General features: G+C 40.4%; 1 protein-coding gene and 1 long non-coding RNA gene across 2 annotated transcripts; one reads left to right on the top strand and one right to left on the bottom strand.

Moving 5' to 3' along the window:
* Positions 1-428: 428 nt before the first annotated feature.
* LOC122981537 lies at positions 429-20178 on the top strand. Its single transcript, XR_006403262.1, has 3 exons — positions 429-464; positions 1767-1771; positions 19897-20178. It is a non-coding gene; the product is annotated as an uncharacterized LOC122981537 (long non-coding RNA).
* On the bottom strand, positions 9059-11687 carry il10 (interleukin 10). Its single transcript, XM_044350293.1, has 5 exons — positions 11133-11687; positions 10871-10930; positions 10540-10704; positions 9627-9689; positions 9059-9513 (listed from the first exon to the last, which is right to left on the bottom strand). The coding sequence occupies exons 1-5, from the start codon at positions 11478-11480 to the stop codon at positions 9403-9405; spliced, it is 747 nt and encodes a 248-aa protein (XP_044206228.1). The 5' UTR covers positions 11481-11687; the 3' UTR covers positions 9059-9402.
* Positions 20179-20580: the final 402 nt, after the last annotated feature.

Below are 20580 nucleotides of genomic sequence, written 5' to 3'. Positions count from 1 at the left end.
GTCAAGTACCACTCTGGCTACATGTTGTGGTTTCTTTGATTTTTGTTTTCTTTTGTTCGAATGATGTTAAAAATCTACTTCTTTTTTAAAACACATTTTTCACTTTTTTCTGTCTAAGGAAAGGATATTCCCTCATTTGGTGTTTTGATGATGGTGGTGGAGAGCGCTGTTTAACACGTCAGTCCAAAATCTCCTATAGGTGTTCAATTTATTTGATCTGGTGACTGCGAAGGCCATAGCATATGATTCACATCATTTTCATACTCACCAAACCATTCAGTGACCCCCCATGTCCTGTGAATTGGGGCATTGTCATCATGGAAGAGACCGCTCCCATCATGATACAAATGTTTCATCATAGGATAAAGGTGATCACTCAGAATAACTTTGTATTGATTAGCAGTGACCCTTCCCTCCAAGGGGACAAGTGGACAAGTTTTTCCTTTAATTTGTTACCCGTCTGTGTATACACACATATATACAATATATGTATACATACATACCTACTTTGCACACAAGAGCATTTTGCTGTTAATTATAAAGAGGAGTAACCCTCAATTAATGCTACTGGATTTGTTTATGGTCATTTATATCCTAACAATGGTTTATTTATGGAACACTTATTGAGCAAAGAAACACAAAATGCTTTCTAGAGATAGAATATTAAAAACAATCACAGGACATGAGCAGCATAAAAAACGGAAGCATGAGATAGAAAACACACATTTCTATAAGTATAAAAAAGAACAACAAATATAAATACAATATATTCACATATATACATAAAAAGAGTAAATTCTCAATAAAAGAAATAAGACATACATCAATACAGAAGTTTGATATATAAAAAGGCTATCTGGTGATAAAAGAAGAAATGCCATTAGATAGTATCTACAGAACATGAATATACATATCTGCCAATAAGGAGTAATTATTTATCTGCAACCATCAACTGAGAATGTAAATAATTTGGCCTTAACTTTAAATGGAACTCATTATGCAAATCTGTGCCAAGTAGTGATAGGAAGAGGCTTTTTTTCCTGTCACACAATATGTGCTTGTAGCCCAATATGGTCATATCCATATTCAGGAAGTACCAAGAGTGCTACTTGTTGCACAATTGTATAGTTGACTTACTGTAGAGTGGTGACTTATGTATTTTCTTCTGTGGTATTGGTGTTGGGAAATATAACATTGTGACACATATTTAGAGCTTATATTTATCTTTTACCAGTGAAAGAGACAGGAAAGACATGTTGAAACTTCACTCACTGCCACTGCTAAACCAAGATTCAGAGAACTATCTGCACAATGCCTACTGTTAGGAGTGATTGGGGAGCGGGGTTTATAGTTCCTCTTTCTTCCTCTCCCTTTTCTAAACACTGGACTGGTTTTCATTGAGAAGATAACAAGGGGGTGTGGTTAAGCTGCGTGTTGATATAAAGGACGTCACGGTGAGGCGCGCATGCAGTTGAGTATGAGTTGAGTTAAAGACCAGAGGCGTCCTCTTCACATCTTTCCTGCGCCCGGACCCTTGTGTAAACCCAGCTCTGTTCTTCGGGGACCCATCCCCCAACCACCAAAACCTGAACTGAACCGCCAGAAGGAGCTCGTGGCTCACGAGAGCAACGCCCAGTGCTGGTGAGGCCAAGTTGGAGGGACTTAAAATGCTAGCCGGCTTGGAAACTCGGTAAGGTAACCCACCTCCAGTCCGTCTTCCTCTGTGTCCTTCCACGTTTTCTCCTTTTCTACACCCTCCAGGTTAGGACTAGTATTGGTTCTTAGCACTGAATCCCCCAGACCTGACTAGTCCGTAACATAATTTGGGAGGCTCGTCCAGGATATGGATTCGAAGCGATTAGAGTTCAGTTAGTGAGTTACATCCAAGCATTCTGTTTGCAGGAAGAGGCACAATTGAGTTGGATTCAGCTCGGGAAAAGTTGTATGTTGCTAGGTTTAGAAGTAGGCCATGGACATACAGCTACAGGCAGAACAGCTGCTCGGTGCCAGATTCTCGTTTTAAACAGATGGTTGTGTATGTATGTAAAACTCAGCTAGCTCAGATTGCCAAAGAGCTAGAGTGGCCTGAGAATAGGTGGACGTTGCTTATTCAGAGTGTGCTTGAGGGTAAAGCTCAGGAAGCTTATGCAGCCTTAGATGCTTCTGACAGCCGAGACTATGATGCTGTGAGGAAGGTGGTTTAGGCAGCCTATGAGGTGGTGCCAGAAGCCTACCGACAGAAGTTCAGGTCTCTGCAGCGAAAATCAAGTGAGACTTTCCTTGATTTGGTTAGGCAACAAGAGGTTGTGTTTGACAGGTGGTTAGCAAGTACTAACACCCATACCTTTCAAGAGTTGCGGCAACTTATACTGGGGGAGCAGTTTAAAACCAGTTTACCCCGGCACATGGAAATACATCTAAATGAGAGGGGAGTTACAGAGTTGAGAAAAGCTGCTATGGCAGCAGATTATTATGAGTTAATGCACAGAGAAGCGCCTTGGAAAGGCAAGGTTGGCAGACAGGATAGGAGGCAGGCTGCCACTGACAGGCCTACAGAGGCTATAGCAATTAAGCCTACTCCTCCCTCCCTGTGGTTTCAAGGACCAGGGAAAAGGTATGAGAAGCCTTTTATTCCTAGAAGTGACGTCATCTATCATTACTGCAAAAAGCCTGGCCATATAAAGTCCAGTTGTCCTGGTCTCAGGAAAAGAAATGGGGACGAGAAAATTGTGGGGTTGATAAATGCCCACACACAGATTGGTCTTTGTGAAGTGGACAGCGTGAACCTGCCATCCTGCCCAGTAGCGAAGGGGTTTGAGGGTTTTGTATCAAGAGGGGCTGTTTCTGGGGAACCTGATAGGGAAATGGTTCCTATATCCATCCTGAGGGACACAGGGGCAACACAGTCCTTATTGGTTCAGGGTATTATAGACCTCTCGCCTGCCACCTATTTAAAAGCTTCTACACCAGTGAAGGGTGTGGGAGGGGGTTTTATTAGTGCTCCTTTGCACAGGGTATTTCTGAACTCTAACATTGTAAATGGGCCGGTAGTGGTCGGCACTGTACCTTCCTTGCCAGTTCAAGGGGTTGCTTTTGTGTTGGGAAAGGATTTGGCCGGTACTCAGGTTTGCGTGACACCGGTTGTATGTGAGAAACCTTGTGAAGTCCCTGAGACCATGGCTTTGGAGAGAGAACACCCCGAGGTTTTTACAGCTTGTGTGGTGACGTATGCTCTGGCTGCTGAAAAAGGAAATTCCAGTGAGCAGGATGAACTGTCTGGTGGATTGGCTAATATCTTTTTCGCTAGGCTAGCTGAGGTGTCACCTTGTTCTCAGTTTTCTTGGGAAGCCCTTATATTAGAGCAGGAAAAGGATCCTTCTGTAGCTCCATTGAGACAGACAGCTGCTAGTGCTGAGGACATGAAAGAGGTAGCTGAGGGCTTCTTTATCCAAGATGGAGTCTTGTTGAGGAAATGGCGGCCTCGTGATCGTCCTGCAGAGGAGACATGGACCATTATGACTCAAGTTGTGCTGCCTGAGAGTTTTAGGAAGGAAGTCCTGCGTTTAGCCCACGAAATATCCATGGCTGGTCATTTAGGCGTCCGGAAAACTCAAGAGAAAATCAGCAGACATTTCTACTGGCCCAAAATGCATAAGGATGTGGTGTCATACTGTCGTAGTTGTCATGCTTGTCAGGTTGTGGGCAAGCCCAACCAGACCATTTGAGCTGCTCCCCTCTGCCCTCTACCGGTCATGGAGGAACCCTTCTCAAGAGTAATGATTGATTGTGTTGGCCCTTTGCCAAAAACTAAGAAAGGGAATGAGTACCTCCTGACTATTATGGATGTTTCTACAAGGTTTCCAGAGGCTGTGCCATTGAAGTCCATTAAGACCAGGGTCATAGTGGAGGCTCTACTCCATTTCTTTTCTAGGGTAGGTTTATCACTAGAAGTCCAACATGATCGTGGGTCCAACTTCACTTCTGGTGCATTTCAGGAAGTGATGCATGAGCTGGGAATTAAACAAATTATGTCATCTGCCTATCATCCTCAGTCCCAAGGTGCGATCGAGAGGTACCACCAGACATTAAAGTCTATGATTAAAACCTATTGTGTTGGTTACTCAAATGACTGGGATGTAGCTATGCCATTTTTATTGTTTGCTATCGGAGACTCTGTGAATGAGGCTACAGGTTTTAGCCCTTTCGAGTTGGTTTATGGACATCAAGTGAGAGGACCGCTGAGGATGGTGAAAGAACAGCTGTTGCAGTCAGCTGGGCAGACAGACGCTCCCAGTGGGGTTTTGCAGTATGTAGCATCCTTCAAGGACCGGCTGCATACAGCTTGTGACTTGGCCAGGAATAACTTGGAAGCAGCTAAGGGAAAGATGAAGGCTCAGTATGACAAGAAGGCAGTGAAACGTACCTTCAAGGCAGGGGACCAGGTTCTGGTTTTGTTGCCCATGGGTGGAGATAAGCTAGGGGTAAAATTCTATGGTCCATATAAGGTTATCAAGAAAGTGGGTGCTTGCAGTTATGTTGTTGAGACCCCCCCGACCGGAGGCACAAATCACGAGTATGTCATATCAATCTCTTGAATTCTTATTATACCCGTGACACTACGTCCACAGTGTGTATAACCTCTCAAGTTGCTGTGGAAGAGGAGGCGAGTGAGGACCATGATGTTAGGTCAGTGGAGCCTGTTACGGCTAGGCTCAAGAATTCCAGCGCCCTGGCCAATCTTAGAGAGTCACTTAGTTACCTCACTACAGAGCAGAGAGAGGATTTAGTACATCTAATGGACCAATATAGTTCTTTGTTTAAAGATACCCCTGGCTTGATGAAGTTAATAACCCACGATGTAGACACTGGTGAGGCAACCCCCATTAAGCAACATCTGTACAGCATTAACTCACAAAAATGGGCTCAGGTGAAGTCAGAGTTGCTTTATATGGAAGAAATTGGTGTCACTGAACAAGGCTCAAGTGAATGGAGTTCTCCCTTAGACCCTGTTCCCAAGCCTGATTTAAGTGTACGACCTTGCATTGATTACTGAAAGGTGAATAATGTTACTAAAACTGACACGTATCCCATACCCAGGTTGGAAGACTGCATTGATAGGATCGGCAAGGCACAGTATGTGTCAAAGTTTGACTTGTTAAAAGGCTACTGGCAAGTGCCGTTGACGGAAAGGGCAAAAGATGTGTCTGCCTTTGTGATGCAGGAATGTTTGTATCGCTGTCGAGCTCTCCCGTTTGGCATGAAGAACGCGCCAGCAACCTTTCAGAGGTTAATGAATTTGGTCACCTCTGGATTGCAGAACACTGTAACCTATTTAGATGATGTGGTTTGCTATAGCTCTTCATGGTCTGATCACGTGCAACACATGAGACAGTTGTTTGAACGTCTTAAGCAAGCAGGGTTGGTAATCAACTTGCCCAAGCGTGAGATTGGAAAGGGGCAGGTCACATACTTGGGGCACCAGGTTGGCCAAGGTTTGGTGAGGCCAAGGACTGCCAAGGTGCAGGCCATTTTAGACATGCCTGTTCCAAAAACAAAACATCAGCTAATGCACCTTTTGGGCATGTGTGGATTTTATAGGCGGTTTGTCCCCAACTTCGCAGCGGTGACAACACCACTCACAAATTTGTTGAAGAAGGGAGTTAGGTTTAGCTGGTCGGCAGACTGTCAGAAAGCAATGGTTAAAGCTATCCTAGCTAGTGAACCAGTATTGGTGGCTCCAGACTTCTCTGTCCCATTCAAGCTGGCAGTGGATGCTTGTGATGTTGGAGTGGGGGCGGTGTTACTACAGACTGATGTGTCAGGGATAGATAGGCCAGTTGCCCACTTCTTTAAAAAATTGAATCGCCATCAGAAACGTTATTCTACCATTGAGAAGGAGGCCCTGGCTCTAGTTCTGGCAGTTCAACACTTTGAGGTGTATGTCTGTAGTGCTGGAGGTGATCTGGTGATTCTCACTGACCACAACCCATTGACATTTCTATCCAAGTTCAAAACGTCCAGTCAGAGTGTTCCGTTGAAGTTTAATTTTGCAACCATATAACTTTACAGTAGTGCATTTGAGCTTGCGGCTCACGAGAGCAACGCCCAGCACTGGCGAGGCCGAGTCGGAGGGACTTAAAATGCTAGCTGGCTTGGAAACTCGGTAAGGTAACCCACCTCCCGACTGTCTCTCTAATATTGGAAACCAGTCCATCTTCCTCTGTGTCCTTCCACGTTTTCTCCTTTTCTACACCCTCCAGGTTAGGACTAGTATCGGTTCCTGGCACTGAATCCCCTAGACTTGACTAGTCCGTAACACTACCAAATACCTGACTTGCAGGTTATGGCTGTATGTGTTGCCTGTGCTGTTTGTCCTTTTTCCTCTCCTGTCTCTTGCTCCGCCTAGATCTTCTACACCTGATCACTGATGGTGTACCTGGCTCAGGAAAGAAACTGCTTAAATGCTCCAGGTACCTGTGGCAGGGAGAGACTTCTGTTTTGTGGACTGTGCTCTTGTTGCCTCTCAGCTTGGGATTTTATTCAGTGTTTCTGTTGTCTTATGACAGTTGTTTGTAGTCTTTATTTATATGTCTTGGTTGTTTTGTATGTCTTTATGTTAATAAATCCCATGGTTGTGGTATTTTAAAAGGTGTTAAGAGTTTTACTTTGGGTCAGTGGTGGAGTGTTGTTCACTTTATGCATTGTAATGAATAAGTAGTATGGTGGTAATTTATTCCAGTGAACTCTGTGCTATATTAGTGCTGCACTGAATTTTAAATGTTTTTGTATTTGTTTTTGTGTGAGGAGAAGAGCTGAAGCTTGTGTGCAGGAAATCTGTGCAAGCAACATTATATTTGAGTGCAAGCACACAATTTGAGCAGAAACAGAGCAAATCTAAGCGCAAGCAGAGGCTGTTTGAGTGTGATGGCAGGGTTTTGAGGGACAAAGTACAACATTTGAACATAAAATCAATAAATTATGCTCTCAAATTGATATACCATGCTCTTGAATAATTATAGGGAAATATCTCCACAGCCATAGCCAAAGCTCTCCCTAGGTCTTCTACACCAGATCAGTTCTCAATGAGGTGCACCTGGTCCAGGAAAGGAAGTGGTTATATGCTCCAGGTTCCTGTGGCAGGGAGAGGCTTCTGGTTTGTGGACTGTGCTCTTGCACTTGTATATTTTATTCTGTATTATTGGTGTTGTGAAATATAGCTTTGTCACACTTGATTCAGAGCTTACAAGTGTCTTGTTCTAGTGATAGAGACAGGAAAAACATGGAGAAGTCGAAATTAACTTTAAACTTCAGGCACTGCTAAACCAAGATTCAGAGAAATATCTGTGCAATGCCTAACAAATACCTGACTTATTCAAGTGTACTGTAAGCAAGTGATGCAACGGATGGATATCTTACATCACTTGACTCAGTTCATAACAGAAAGAATGTGTCACTTTGCAAAGTGCTGTCAGCATATTTGGATATCTTTGGCATCTCTATTTTGGAAATATCTAATCTTCTACATGACTCATCAGCTGTACGTACAGAAATCGTTCTAAAACATTATGATTCAAAATAATGAATCAGAACGGATGTCTTCGACAACTTTTGTGATGTTTTACCTCCTTTTCCGCTCATGGGTGTTAATGTTCCACATCAATCTTAACTATTTCCAAATAGACTTTTCTGAACGATATGTGCCCCAAACTGTTAGAATAAACAAAATAGATTGACTATATTAATTAAATGAGGAGAGGCTCGTCTCCAGGACACTTTGAACAATTTGCATCTTCACTCTTTACAATAAATTCTCTTTTGATGTAGGCTTTACATTTTAAATTCAGGACTTTTTTGGGATCCTTTTTTTTTTAGATGTTGATGGTAACCAGTTTTCATGCTTCTTGACATTGATCTCTTGTGATTCAACATTTTGCATTAAAGTCTGTACAGTATGGAGCAGCCTATAAGTATCTGTGCCAGTTTCGGATGACGATAATACTGATGAAAATTATTCTCTCAGTTTTCTCACCCTGCCTCCAAACCGCTGCTGTCTGATCAAAAGCATCCAGTCATTACACAACAGCCAGACATGATCTTAAACAGCACCGGCACACTGTCAGTCTGGCGTTTCACAATGTACTGTAAACACTTACTTTAGGGAGACTGAAGTCTGAATCAACACAACTCAGGAACTTTTGAGGGTTGCACACAACACTGATGAACAACACAATTTATGCTTAAGGGAACTGCTATTAAAATAAACCAAATTAAAATATACATGCCTTACCAGACAAATGTTATGAATGGTATCTTTGCATAAGGTACTGTCATTGCTGGAATGATACTATTCAGATCGTCCCATGTTGACTAAGCGAGCGACTGATGAAATGTCTTAGAGTAGTTTCAGTGCAGAGGCTTGAGTCAAGTCAGGAATTAGTCAAGTCGGGAACACTGAGACAGTGACTCCGCTGTCCGAATAACGCACATACATACAGTCAAAGGTTATTACAGGATACATTTCTGTACCATTTTTGTTCATCAGATTCTTCCAATGTTCAGATATCAATGTATTGTGGTGGAGCTGATTAGTTAAACCACTAAAAAAGCATGCAGTTACAACCCCTGGCTCTGTTGCAGGCATTACTAAAAAGAAGGTGACATTGCATTTTTTAATAAAAGGGCTGCTCTATTTTAACCTGTGTGTTAGTTCTGTTTTATATGTGGTTGCATGTGTGACAAGTGAGATTGCTGTCACATGCATGTGTGTGTGAGTGCTTGTGCAAGTGTGCATATGCCATGAGGGTGAGGCTGGCTAGTTACAGTTACGGTAAGTTAAGATACAGCAGGGCTGCTGCTGGTAAGTGATGTATATGGGTCACGTTTGAGGTTAGTGCATCAGCCTGTTGAGTTTACACTCTAGTGGTTCCCCACATACATATAGAGTGCAGTAATGCAGGATGTGATGTACTCAGCAGTTTACCATTCCTAATAAATGGCACATGAAAACGACTGTATCATCTTGTGCAATAAAATCAAAAGAGGCCATGAATATCATCAAGTCATTTATTCATCTGAAACAATACGAAACATAAAATAAATACCAAAATACATAATTAAAATAAATAACACAACTTTGGCACTTTTGGTTGTGACTTCATATGGGTAGGACTCAATATGATTCCAAACAGAAACTTGTCCTCAGGACAAAGGAGTATCTTGTCTATCTAGTCTCAAAACTATAAAGACATCCGTTAAGCATCAGTTTATGAAAGTAAACCATCATCAAGCAACAGTCATACCACTGTAAACAATGTGTTGAATGCAAATGAGTGCAAGAGTGTATGACTATCTTTTCTTTCCTGAGATGAACAAGATTGTGTTTTGATTAGGGTCATCAGGTCTTCAAGCAGAGGCCCCATGGCTTGTGCTCCGTTTAGAAGCCAGATATGTCTCAATGTAGTTAAACAGCAGACCCAGTTCGCCCATAGCCTTATAAAGACCTTTATTCTCCATCTGTGGACAAACACATAATTCAGTTTAATGAAAGCATCATAATATAAAGCATGCATATATATGTACATACATTGTATATTTTTTATCATCAAAACTGAGATCTTGACACTCACCTGAGTGTATGTAGAGTTAATGTTTTTGATGTCAAATTGATGCTTGCAGTCGAAATAACGTCTCTGTAAGCGGAACAATAGAGAGATGTTAACACAGGAGTTACCAACTTTCAGTAGACTGTCATGCTCTGAATTCAATCCCTACACTGCCCGTTCCCCAACCCCATTAATAAGATGGTTATTATTAACTAGCAAAAGTTTTGGTTGGGATGTGGGTCTGCCAGTCCAGCAATGGAGCAAGGATTTCTATGCAGCCTAAGAGGCAGAGCGCAGGGCAAGAAACTCATAAGTAGCGGCTGCACCCCTTCCCTGCACCCCTTCCCTTCAACTGGATGGTGCACGGCTATGCATGCTAGGAATCACTGACTAATGCAACATTATAGTCTGTCCTGTGAGCCTCCTCTGAACTCTAACCCTTTCCTGTCATATTCAACCATTTGCCGCATGTCAAGTGTGGGAATTTTTTTGATATTTTAGGATTTGGCCCAAAACCAGGAAGGTGGTTTCGGTGGTTTGGCTGAGGGAGACAGAGTTTTATCCGAGTGACGGCTAATCGCACTTATTCCCGAAAAGCATGACATCTTGGTTGATGAACGTATGAAAACAGAAACGGACTTACACACGTATTTTATTAGAAACTATTATAACTAATAGTCTACGCGTCCAAATGTAACCAGTACAGTACAGTACAATATTTACTTGAAAATCTACTTAAAACTTGAGGATCCATTTTAATTCTGGTCTTCACAAAATATCACAGCGATTTTGCACAAGAACATCAATAATCATCCAGTCACTAATATGTGCCGCACTGGCTGCTGTACGACTACATCGGAGCCTACAGCGGCGCGTAAATAGCGCGTATTTACATCTTTATCCTACTGTAGGAGCAACACGTGCGCCAGATACTCACACATTTGGTGACATCAGCCTTGAGCTGGTCGAAGATCTGCTGTATGGACTCCATGTGGGGCTTTAGGTTCTTTGTGTCCTCCGTCACTCCGGCCACGGCTGTCGGCAGAACCGTGCTCAGGTAAAACTCCAGTATGCTGTTCATGGTGTGGCAGGCAAACGGGCTCTGAGGGAGGGAAGAAAACACCAGCCTGGTTACATGATGTCGTTTAACTCTTTACTGGTGTGCACGATGCTCTCCTGCTGCTGCTGAGCTGTCTGTGCTTCTACGCATTGCATTTTCAGTCAGATTCAACCATAAAAAAGGAACTTAGAGTAGAAGGGGAACTTACTTTAAAAGAGTCCTCGACTGACTGGTCTAGCAGCGCTTCGTCCAGGTCATCATTTGCCTCCTGTAGACATAAAAAAGTTTGAGCTCGATGTGCTGTGTGAGATAGTGTCAACACCAACACAGGCGCAGACAGGCAGAGGTGAGAAAGTGCAGCATCATCATCTGGTGACTGGCGGGACATTTATCTAAATCATGCTGCACGCACTATCAGGGTATCTGCATGAGCGATTTGCAGAGCATATGCTGCGCTTTTGCATACTTACATAAAAGTCTCTGATCTGGGAATAGTCCTCTCGCAGCTTCCTGAGCTTGACAGGGAAGCTCTCCACAAAACGACAGCACTGGTTGTTGCAAGTTGGAGTGGACCAAGCATTGCTGAAGAACGACAAGAGAACCAGGACGGACATGAGGAGAGATCGAGGAGTCATGCTGGTGGACAAGCTGCTGAAGTCTTCTGGCTGGAGAGAAAGGAAGAGTCGGTCCTCAGGAGTAGAAGATGCTGCTGGTTCAATGGACTCAGTGGACGTAGATGAGACCTCTGAGAGGAGAATTCTTCTTGTTGGTATCTTGCTGAAGAGTTCAGAAGAGACAAGTGCATATTTCTGGACCATCTCGTGTCTTAATATATAGCCAAATTGTGACAGACACCTGAGGGAGGAGACTGACTGGAAGAGAAACGGTTAAACATGCTTCATACATGCGGGGGATTTTTTTTCTTGAGAATCATACATCACACATGGACTAATCCTCCCATGAGATGAGCTGGTACTATTAATAGATTGCAAGATATTGAGCTCTCAAGGAAAAAAAAAGTTTGGGTCAGCACTATTTTATATAATATAATATAATATAATATAATATAATATAATATAATATAATATAATATAATATAATATAATATAATATAATATAATATAATATACCAATATATTTGTATAATATATCTGCAATAAATTCTACATTTATGAAGCTTATAAATTTTCAGTTTTTGTTGACATTCTCAGAGAGGTGATACTTCTACTTTGTTCATTATTGAGGTTGTAGTGGGTAGTGTGCTGGGTTGCATTATATTGAAAAGTGTTCCTAATATTTTGCCCCCTTCATGTATGTTAATGGAGTGGACAAAATATTAGGAACATCATTCATTATAACGTACCCCAGTACACCATCACCAACCTCAATAATAGACATAAAGCAGAGTTATTGGATTGCATTAGGGTGCACAGGTATACCTAATTAAGTGGTCGGTGAGTATATATATATGTGTATACTATATGTGTGTGTGTATATATATACATATATATATATATATATATATATATATATATATATATATACTCACTGACCACTTAATTAGGTATACCTGTGCACCCTAATGCAATCCAATAATTCTGCTTTATGTCTATCATATATACACACACACACACACAGGTATAGATTTATTTATATATATACACAGACAGGTGACAAATTAAAGGAAAAACCAGCACAGGTCTGAATGCTTGACCCTTACAGTGAGGGTATCTGGTGGCTCTGTTATGCTGCAGGGGGCATTTTGCTGGCATGGTTTGGGTCCACTTGTCCCCTTAGAGGGAAGACTCACTGCAAATCAATACAAAGTTGTTCTGAGTGAACAGATCCTGAACAGATATAGAGTGGATGAACAAAGAGGTGGACTGGAATAATATGATTTGGTACAGAGTGTCTTTTTGACTTGTGTTGTTTTTGTTTGTTGTTATTGTTTCTATGCAAGTTATATTTATTCTCTTGCGTTGTTTTGAATGTTTTTTGGTTTTGATTTCATCGATAAAGTATAAAAAAAGGGAGTAGGACTAGAAAAGTTCTTTACTTCATCCTATGTTATTTTAACATGTTTGAAATAAAAATAATCGTAATATAATCTAATCCTATGATGAAACTTTTCTATCACATGCTATGGCCTCCACTGACCACCACCAGATCTTAACCCAATTGAATACTTGTGAGATTTAGGACCACTCTCGACCACCATCATCAAAACACCAAATGAGGGAATATCTTTTGGGATCAGAGACTCTTTCAGAGATCTTTTTGAGTTCAGAGACTCTAGAATCAGTGCCAAGGTGCATTGAAGCTGTTCTGGCAGCATGTGAATATATATATATATATATACATATGTATGTATGTATGTGTGAATAAGGTTTTTGTAGTAGTATTATTACTGACTATACAGAGGGAATATCTGTCCTACACTAGACACACAGACTTTACCCACTAAACTAGAACTTAAAATTGATACTAAGTACAGAATTATTAATTTAGAGACTGAAATTGCAGTAAAGGCTGTCAACCACATTATTATTCCATGCATTCAGAATAACAGAGGAAATAGTGCCACTCAGATGGAAATGGTATTAGGTTGTGGTTTGAGTCTGCTGACGCTGTGGATTCCCTCTCTGTCAGACATGCGTAAATAAGACTCACAAGAGTGAAGACAGGTGACATCTACTTGTCTTTGCTTTTGGCTGTGAGTAAGTGACAGGAGTCATGGTATTCTTTCTAGAGATTCCATTGTCTTCATCAAAAAGCACAAAGTTGGTGCAGTTTTCATATGAGTGGGCAAAAAATTAGAAGAAGTGGTTTGGGACTCTTAGTGGTGGCAGCATAAGCATTTTCAGTTGTATGGAATGTCCACTTTTCCTTATCTGGTTGTCCACCTTGTGTTGAGCAACACTGGTATTTCGAAGACTGTTGTAGGGGAAATCATCCCTGCTCATTATCATTGCAGACATGATGAAGACTTCACAATCTGTGCCAATAAACTTCAGCATGATTTATTTTGGGTCATGTTCAAGTTCATGTTTATTCACCGGATGAGGCTTGTGTCATACTGAAGATAACACAATGTACTTCTCACAAATGTGTGCTATCAGATTAATCAAGATTTCAATTCAGAGATGAACACCACATTATCCGGTGCATGTGCTAACAAGACACATGCAACAGATACCATAAGATTCAAAGCTTTAAGTCAACATGCATGTCTTATAGGCTTTTGTTAGTTCTGAATTTTAAAAGTTGTGACAGTCAAGTATTAGCAACATGGATGGTGAGCAAATATTACAACAGAAAAACATTTTAAACTTTTTTAAAAAAATTATTGGTCAAAACCAGCCAAAACATAAGAAATGCAAGAAAGTGGATTTGTCATTTTCTTTTCCCTTTATTTGACAGGTTAAAAGTCTTGTTAATCTCATTTTCAAGAGAGACCCAGGAAAGGGGGCAGCATTAAAACCTAATGATAGTTCATATATGAAATTAAGATTAGTCAGCAGTAACCAGTTTATGGGAAACATCTCTTACTGTTGCACAGACTGTGTGTGTGTGTCAGTATGCATGTCTGCTGTTTGTCTGCATTTAGCTGTGTGATATCATGATTTCATGTGGTTGCAGTTGCATTTTTAGATGCTTCTGACCAGTATGCTGGTATCTCAGTTGTGGGTTTGTTCCTGTCTGAGAAAGAGATTTTGAATCTCCTATTTTGTCATATAGTTTTTACATAAAGTTTTTAGCTATTAGTCAGAGCACTTCTCTGTCACACACAACTCATTATCAAACCTGGCATATACTTAAAGTGACCAGAGAAACTGCTTAGTGATAAAAAAAAAATCAACTTCCTCTCTCGTGCACAATCACTGAGGTCTCCAGACAGCTACTTTTCACAGAACTGCCATGTCAAGAAAGTATGAATATTTCATATTAATGCATTAACAGTGATATTACTAGTTCTGTCTGTCACAAGATATTTATATTCTTCCTTGCCATTGTTGCCAAGCGCTTGCTCAAGGGGGAATTGTTGGGTCTCTGTAAATTAAAGAGTACGGTCTAGACCTGCTCTGTGTGAAAAGTGCCCTGAGATAACTTTTGGTATGATTTGGCGATATATAAATAAATAAATTGAATTGAAAAAAAATTGAATAACAGTTGATGTTAAAAAACAAACCGACCACATAACATTTCTCTATCTTTATATGCATTTCTCTCTCATTTTACCAGAAACACCAAAGTGAGAAAAGACTAAACTGACAAAGAAATTAGTGAGATCATCACCGCAGAGTGTAGGATTTGGAGAGTATGAGAATCAAGAGGATTTTTCTATTTTTTTTCTTTTCAGTTTTGTACTTTTTACTTTTCTGCTCAATCTAATCTAATCAGTTAATCTCCATGATATAATCATTATATCATGGAGATTAACTGATTAGATTTTGAGGTCACAGACTTGTGAGTTTGAGAACGGGCTGACCCAGTGGAGGCCTCAAATGAGCAAGTTAATTGAGTTAGAAATATTTCTCTCATAACTTCCTCTGATCAAATTATTTCCTGCTGCCAGCTCTACCAGGAATTGGTGCCCCCCTCTATGTCTTTCCTTTTCAGCATCAGCACAATGTTATCTGAGATAATTGGGTGTTAAAATGGTGAGGGTGTTCTCTCTGGTTTCACCCCTGTACCTCCTAAACTCAGTTTCTGATGTCGTCATTAACCAGTGATCAGAATCTGAAGTCAGCAATACTGCTGCACATTAACTGAAACCTGACATGAATCACAGTGGAACACAAGATTACACTGAAGTGAATTTAACCACAAATCTAAAAGAATGATCTCTTAAGATTATGGATGCTGGTTGCTGTTTGATCATCTTAACTGCAAATTCTTGTGCTTTGCAGGCCAGAAGATGAGCTGCACGTTGAACTTGATGTGCTTTTACATTTCCACCACCTTATGCGTCACATTTTCTGTGTTTGTGTGTGCATATTTTGTGTCTGCATAGTGTACTTGCAACTTAGAGGAAATCTATCTGTCTTTACAAATAGGTTCACCACATTCTTCTTTCACTTTCACACAGGTTGTCTGTTTGACTTTGTGTGTGTGTGTGTGTGCGTGCGTGTGAGTGTGTGTAGCATTGAATCCTTGAGAGTTCTGTTTTTGTTATTGTTTATGTTGAGCGACTTTTGTTGTGTAAACATAAAAAAGTGTAGTGAAGAGTTGTGTCTATAGAAGGATTCAAAGTAAAGAGCAAACTATGAGAAATATATATGAGGTGGCCTGGGGTCATTACACCAGGGTGACACCGTCCTGCCCAATCACTCACCCAGGCACACCCAGTACTGATCTCTGGTTGGGCGGATGCACAGAAGGGAAAGGATTTTTCATCTGAGTTTCCTGTGAATGACCTACAGAGACCTGTTTGGACATAAGATGAAATTTTTAGTCATTGTGAAAAATCCCACTGAGAGCCAGCTTTCCTCCCAATTCAGCCATCATGGTCAATGTGAACTGTCCTCTGGTTGGCATATTACCCACATCACCCTCCTGTGGATCTGAACAACTGTATATCTCTGGTAGATCTTTTGATGTAAATGTGATGGTAATTATGGGCAAACTTAGGAAACCAATCAAATATAGCATGCAAATGTGACCTTAAATAACTATGCAGAAAGAGAGATAACAGGAGAGACTTCCTCTGAAACCTTATAAATTTTGCAGAGCTGAGCAAGAAACATTCAATGAATGTATTTCTGTAACCTGAAACTAAGTAGCTTGGTCCTTCTGCTGAGCAAGCATCTTCTCAGGGGGAGACGAAACTTCAAAATTCCATCTGTCATCAACCTTCAGTTTGACCTGTACATTATCAGCAAAGTAGGATTAAATTAGACCCAGATTAAGCCTTCCGGTTCCATCAGTGATTGATACACTCCAGTGCGATGCTCCCAAACGTATGACAATTCATTCTCCACACTGTTTTTATGTGTGTTTGGGTGCAAGTACGTAAGCACATGCGTACATTATCTATCCGCATATGTGCCTGTGATGGTGTTAACCGCACTTATGTAAGCACCGCTCATTGTGACAGCTCATATTTTCCCATCGTGTTTAAACAGCTGAATGCTGAATTAGTGAAAGTAAAAAATAACACAGTTTCTCAATGCAATTTAAATGATGAATCACTGTTTCATTGACTTTTCACATATTAATTTGGTTCTCTGTCTGCCTACACTAAGATGTGAAGCTAGATAGAAAACATTCATGTTGCTGCTAATAAGAATTATAGTATTTTTGTTGCTGTCGATTAGTTTTAATGAGTCTATTTATGCCTGATGAAAATCATCTTTCCATTGACTGTTACTGCTGATGGTTTCTAATCAAGACCCAAATTGGTTGATAAAAGTGTCCCACAAGGATCAATTTTAGGCCCCCTGCTATTTACTCTGGACATAAATAATATTTATTTTCCAAATGCATTGCAATGTCCGGTTTTATGCTGACAATACCATTATCATACCGCATGCCATCAGCCCTTTGTTCAGTAAACCAATCCTTCTCCAGATTACAGTCTGCTTCTGACAACTTCCAGACCTCTTTAATTATATTTACTTATAAAATGTGTTCCAAACTCAGTCTGTAATGGATTGAAACACATTAGCCACTTAAAGGTATAAAGAATATTTTTATTGCTGGAACTGGTTGCTAAACAACCCAAAAAACATGTAAACATTTATGTTGTGTTAACTAATACATATTAATATTAAATAATTAAACAGTAAAAAATAAAATGTTAGGCCGAGTGGTGCTTTGTGATGAATGCTGAAGCTAGTATTGCAACATGCTCACAATGACAATGCTAACATGCTGATGTTTAGTGGGTATGTTTACCATGTTCACCATCTTAGTTTAGCATGTTAGCATGCTAACATTGGCTAATTAGCAGTATATTCAAAGTACAACTGAGGCTGATGGGAATGTCATTAGTTTTGTGAGTATTTGACAAATAAACCGTTTAAGTTTGATCTGATGATGGTGCTATATGAAAAGTTAAGGGATCACCAAAGTCAGTAGGATTCATCCCATGGGGACCATGCCTGTGCAAAATTTCATGGCAACCCATTCAGTAATTGTTGAGATACTTCAATCTGGACCAAAGTAGTGGATAGTGTGGAATGGTAGTGGTACAAGTAATATCAGATAAGCATTAGATCGGAGCTTGGGGATTAATAGACTTCAGGCAGTCCCTCCAGCCTCTCTAGCCTGTCCAGTTCTCCCATGACATTCTGTGTCACCTGGTTTATTTGTAAACTGCTCAGAGTAAAGGAGAGAGAAATGGAGAAAAGACAGAGAGACAGTGTAAAAATGGGCTCAGTAATGGGCATGACGGATACAGTCTTCTAATAGCTTAATCTTACTGTGTAGGTGTGTTTAGTTAATGGAAGTTTGAGTTCATGTGTTTGTGTGGGGAGTTACATCTTTTGAGTCTGTAGTTACGCACCTTAAAATTTCCATTTACTTATTTAATCATCCAGAGCAGTCATTACAATCTTAAAATGTCTGTTGGTGACATGACGTAACTAAAATATTGAAATATTTCCGACATAGAATACCAGAAGATCAGGCATCAAACATAGTCCATGACTGCTGAAACCAAAATACATTTCTCTCTGGGCTTACTCCTTAGCACCCTCTGCAGTATACTGTGAGAACAATATACAGTATTGCAGGGAGTCAATTGTTCTGTGTTTTCTCCTCATAGTGGCAGTGCTGAGCAGAGCAGATTACATTATTTATGCAATGTAATACCTATGCACTTTTTAATAAAAGCACACCCAGGAGACGCATGAAACAGCCCCTCCTGATAGATACACCCAAATGTCAAATTACAGCAACTCTCACACTCATATACTGTTTATATACTATACTGTTTTAAAACATTAACTGAGGACAGCAAAGATCATAATCACTACATGGTTTAAACAACACAATAGCTCACCTGAACATCCTTCGTCAATGAAGTTTCACTCCTATCTCACTGTCTACTTTTGTCTGTAATGTAAATTATCACAAAAGAACTAGTAAGAAACTTAAAGGGTGTCATAGACAGTGGGCAAACACACCACTCTATTTATTAAAATTGTGTCAGAATACTGACACACACATGTGTACACTGTGTCTAAGTATATTTTCTAGGTGGACATGCTACAGTTGAGCAACAATTGATGCAATATTACAATCTGTCCTGTGAGCCATCACTGAACTCTTCCCCTTTCTGTCACAATCAGCCATTAAGTCATGTCAAGAGAGGGCATGTTTTGACAGTTTGACAACGTATGAAAACAGAAACTGATTGCTTTATGAGCAACATTAAAGAGTAGACATGTGGCTTTTAGTTGCTCATAGTGCTAATAGTACACTTGTCCAATTTAATATTTCACCACAGGGAAAAAATAGCTTGAATATGATTGTGAATTATTTTTTAAGTTCTCACAGCTGGAGTGTTCAGTGCAAGTATGCCATGTTGAATCTTGAATTAAGACAGGTATTTCTCCTGTCAAGTCCTACTGTTTTCAGAGAGTCAGTTCAATGGCTTTCAAACCCCAATATCATCATTTTCCATCCCTAATAGAGAAGACTGCTGTTTGGGTCGTAACAGTTCAGAAATTCATTACTAATGGATGCTGCAGGTCAACAGGTTTGTGCTACATGGGAATAGTAGGGGAGAACGGGGTAAATAGAGCCAGTGGGTAAAATGAACCACCCACTTAATCTAGGTAACCATAAACAAAAGTAATCATGTGACCACAAATTAAGAAAGTATAGTTCACATTATTCAGTCCATCTTGTCTGTGTGTCATCGGGGAGGTGCAATACTAATTGAGGTCATCTTCTGCACCTGCTTTTCATTCAGTTTTGTTTGTAACAGAGTGGGCGAGTAGAGGCCGATATTTCTGTTGTCCGCTATCTCTATATAGCTGTCCTTTTGTTACATCTTGGCAGAGCATCTGGGTCGTCAAAGTGTTTTTTTTTTATCATCGGGTCAAATAAACACCCTTAAATGCAGTTACAGACCCATGCTTTTTGTTTGGACACAGCGCGTCGGACAGATCTCCTTACATTATCCTCTCAGCGGGCAATGGTAAAGTTTTTACTTTCGATGGTCGCAGCTGCACTTGTCTTTATACACACAAGCACATTTGCACACACATTCTCTCTGTAGCTAAGACACAAAGATCGCAGTTTAAACTTTATTGGAAATGTTTAGGTAACATGTCGAACAACAGGACACAAACATATCATTTTACTTAAAAGTATGAGTTTTTGCCTTTGTTAAATTGATGGCATTAATAAAGTTAAAATTATTAATTATCTCAAAAGTGTTTGATTTTGTATCATCAGTATTTAGTGGTAGCATTAATTACCCCTAGAGCGCTCAATTTACCTCTACCTTGGGGTAAGTTGTGCCATAGGACTAACTTTTTTTAATAGGTCATTGTTCTAAAATCATAATAATCAGATAACTTGTTTTCATTTCCTTGGGTACACAACAACCTGAGGTATATGTATTAACTATTACTTGAAACAAATACACAATACACAGTAAAATCATCAAAATGTAAAAAGTGGCTCATGTTACTCTGTTCTCCTCTACTTAGATAGTAGTCTCTGACCTGGGAAAAGTCCTCTGGCAGCTTCTTGACTTCTGATGCAGAAGCCCCCCACAGAAACTCCATGTGGGGCTTTAGGTCATTGGTGTCCTCCGTCACTTCGGCCATGGCTGTCGGCAGAACCGTGCTCAGGTAAAACTCCAGTATGCTGTTCATGGTGTGGCAGGCAAACGGGCTCTGAGGGAGGGAGGAACACACCAGCCTGGCTACATGAAGACTTCACAATCTGTGCCAATAAACT

This window comes from Thunnus albacares, chromosome 4 (genome assembly GCF_914725855.1).
Source record: "Thunnus albacares chromosome 4, fThuAlb1.1, whole genome shotgun sequence".
Taxonomy (NCBI): Eukaryota; Metazoa; Chordata; class Actinopteri; order Scombriformes; family Scombridae; genus Thunnus; species Thunnus albacares.
This window is presented reverse-complemented; position numbering and strand designations above follow the sequence as displayed.

What these genes read in the sequence shown, in the direction of transcription:
- il10 (XM_044350293.1), bottom strand. Translation starts at nt 11,480, where the DNA reads ATGGTCCAGAAATATGCACTTGTCTCTTCTGAACTCTTCAGCAAGATA. An exon ending in CAGTCGAGGACTCTTTTAAA is followed by an intron (nt 10,705 to 10,870) that starts GTAAGTTCCCCT and finishes TCCCTCCCTCAG; the next exon opens with AGCCCGTTTGCCTGCCACAC. An exon ending in AGGCTGATGTCACCAAATGT is followed by an intron (nt 9,690 to 10,539) that starts GTGAGTATCTGG and finishes TTCCGCTTACAG; the next exon opens with AGACGTTATTTCGACTGCAA.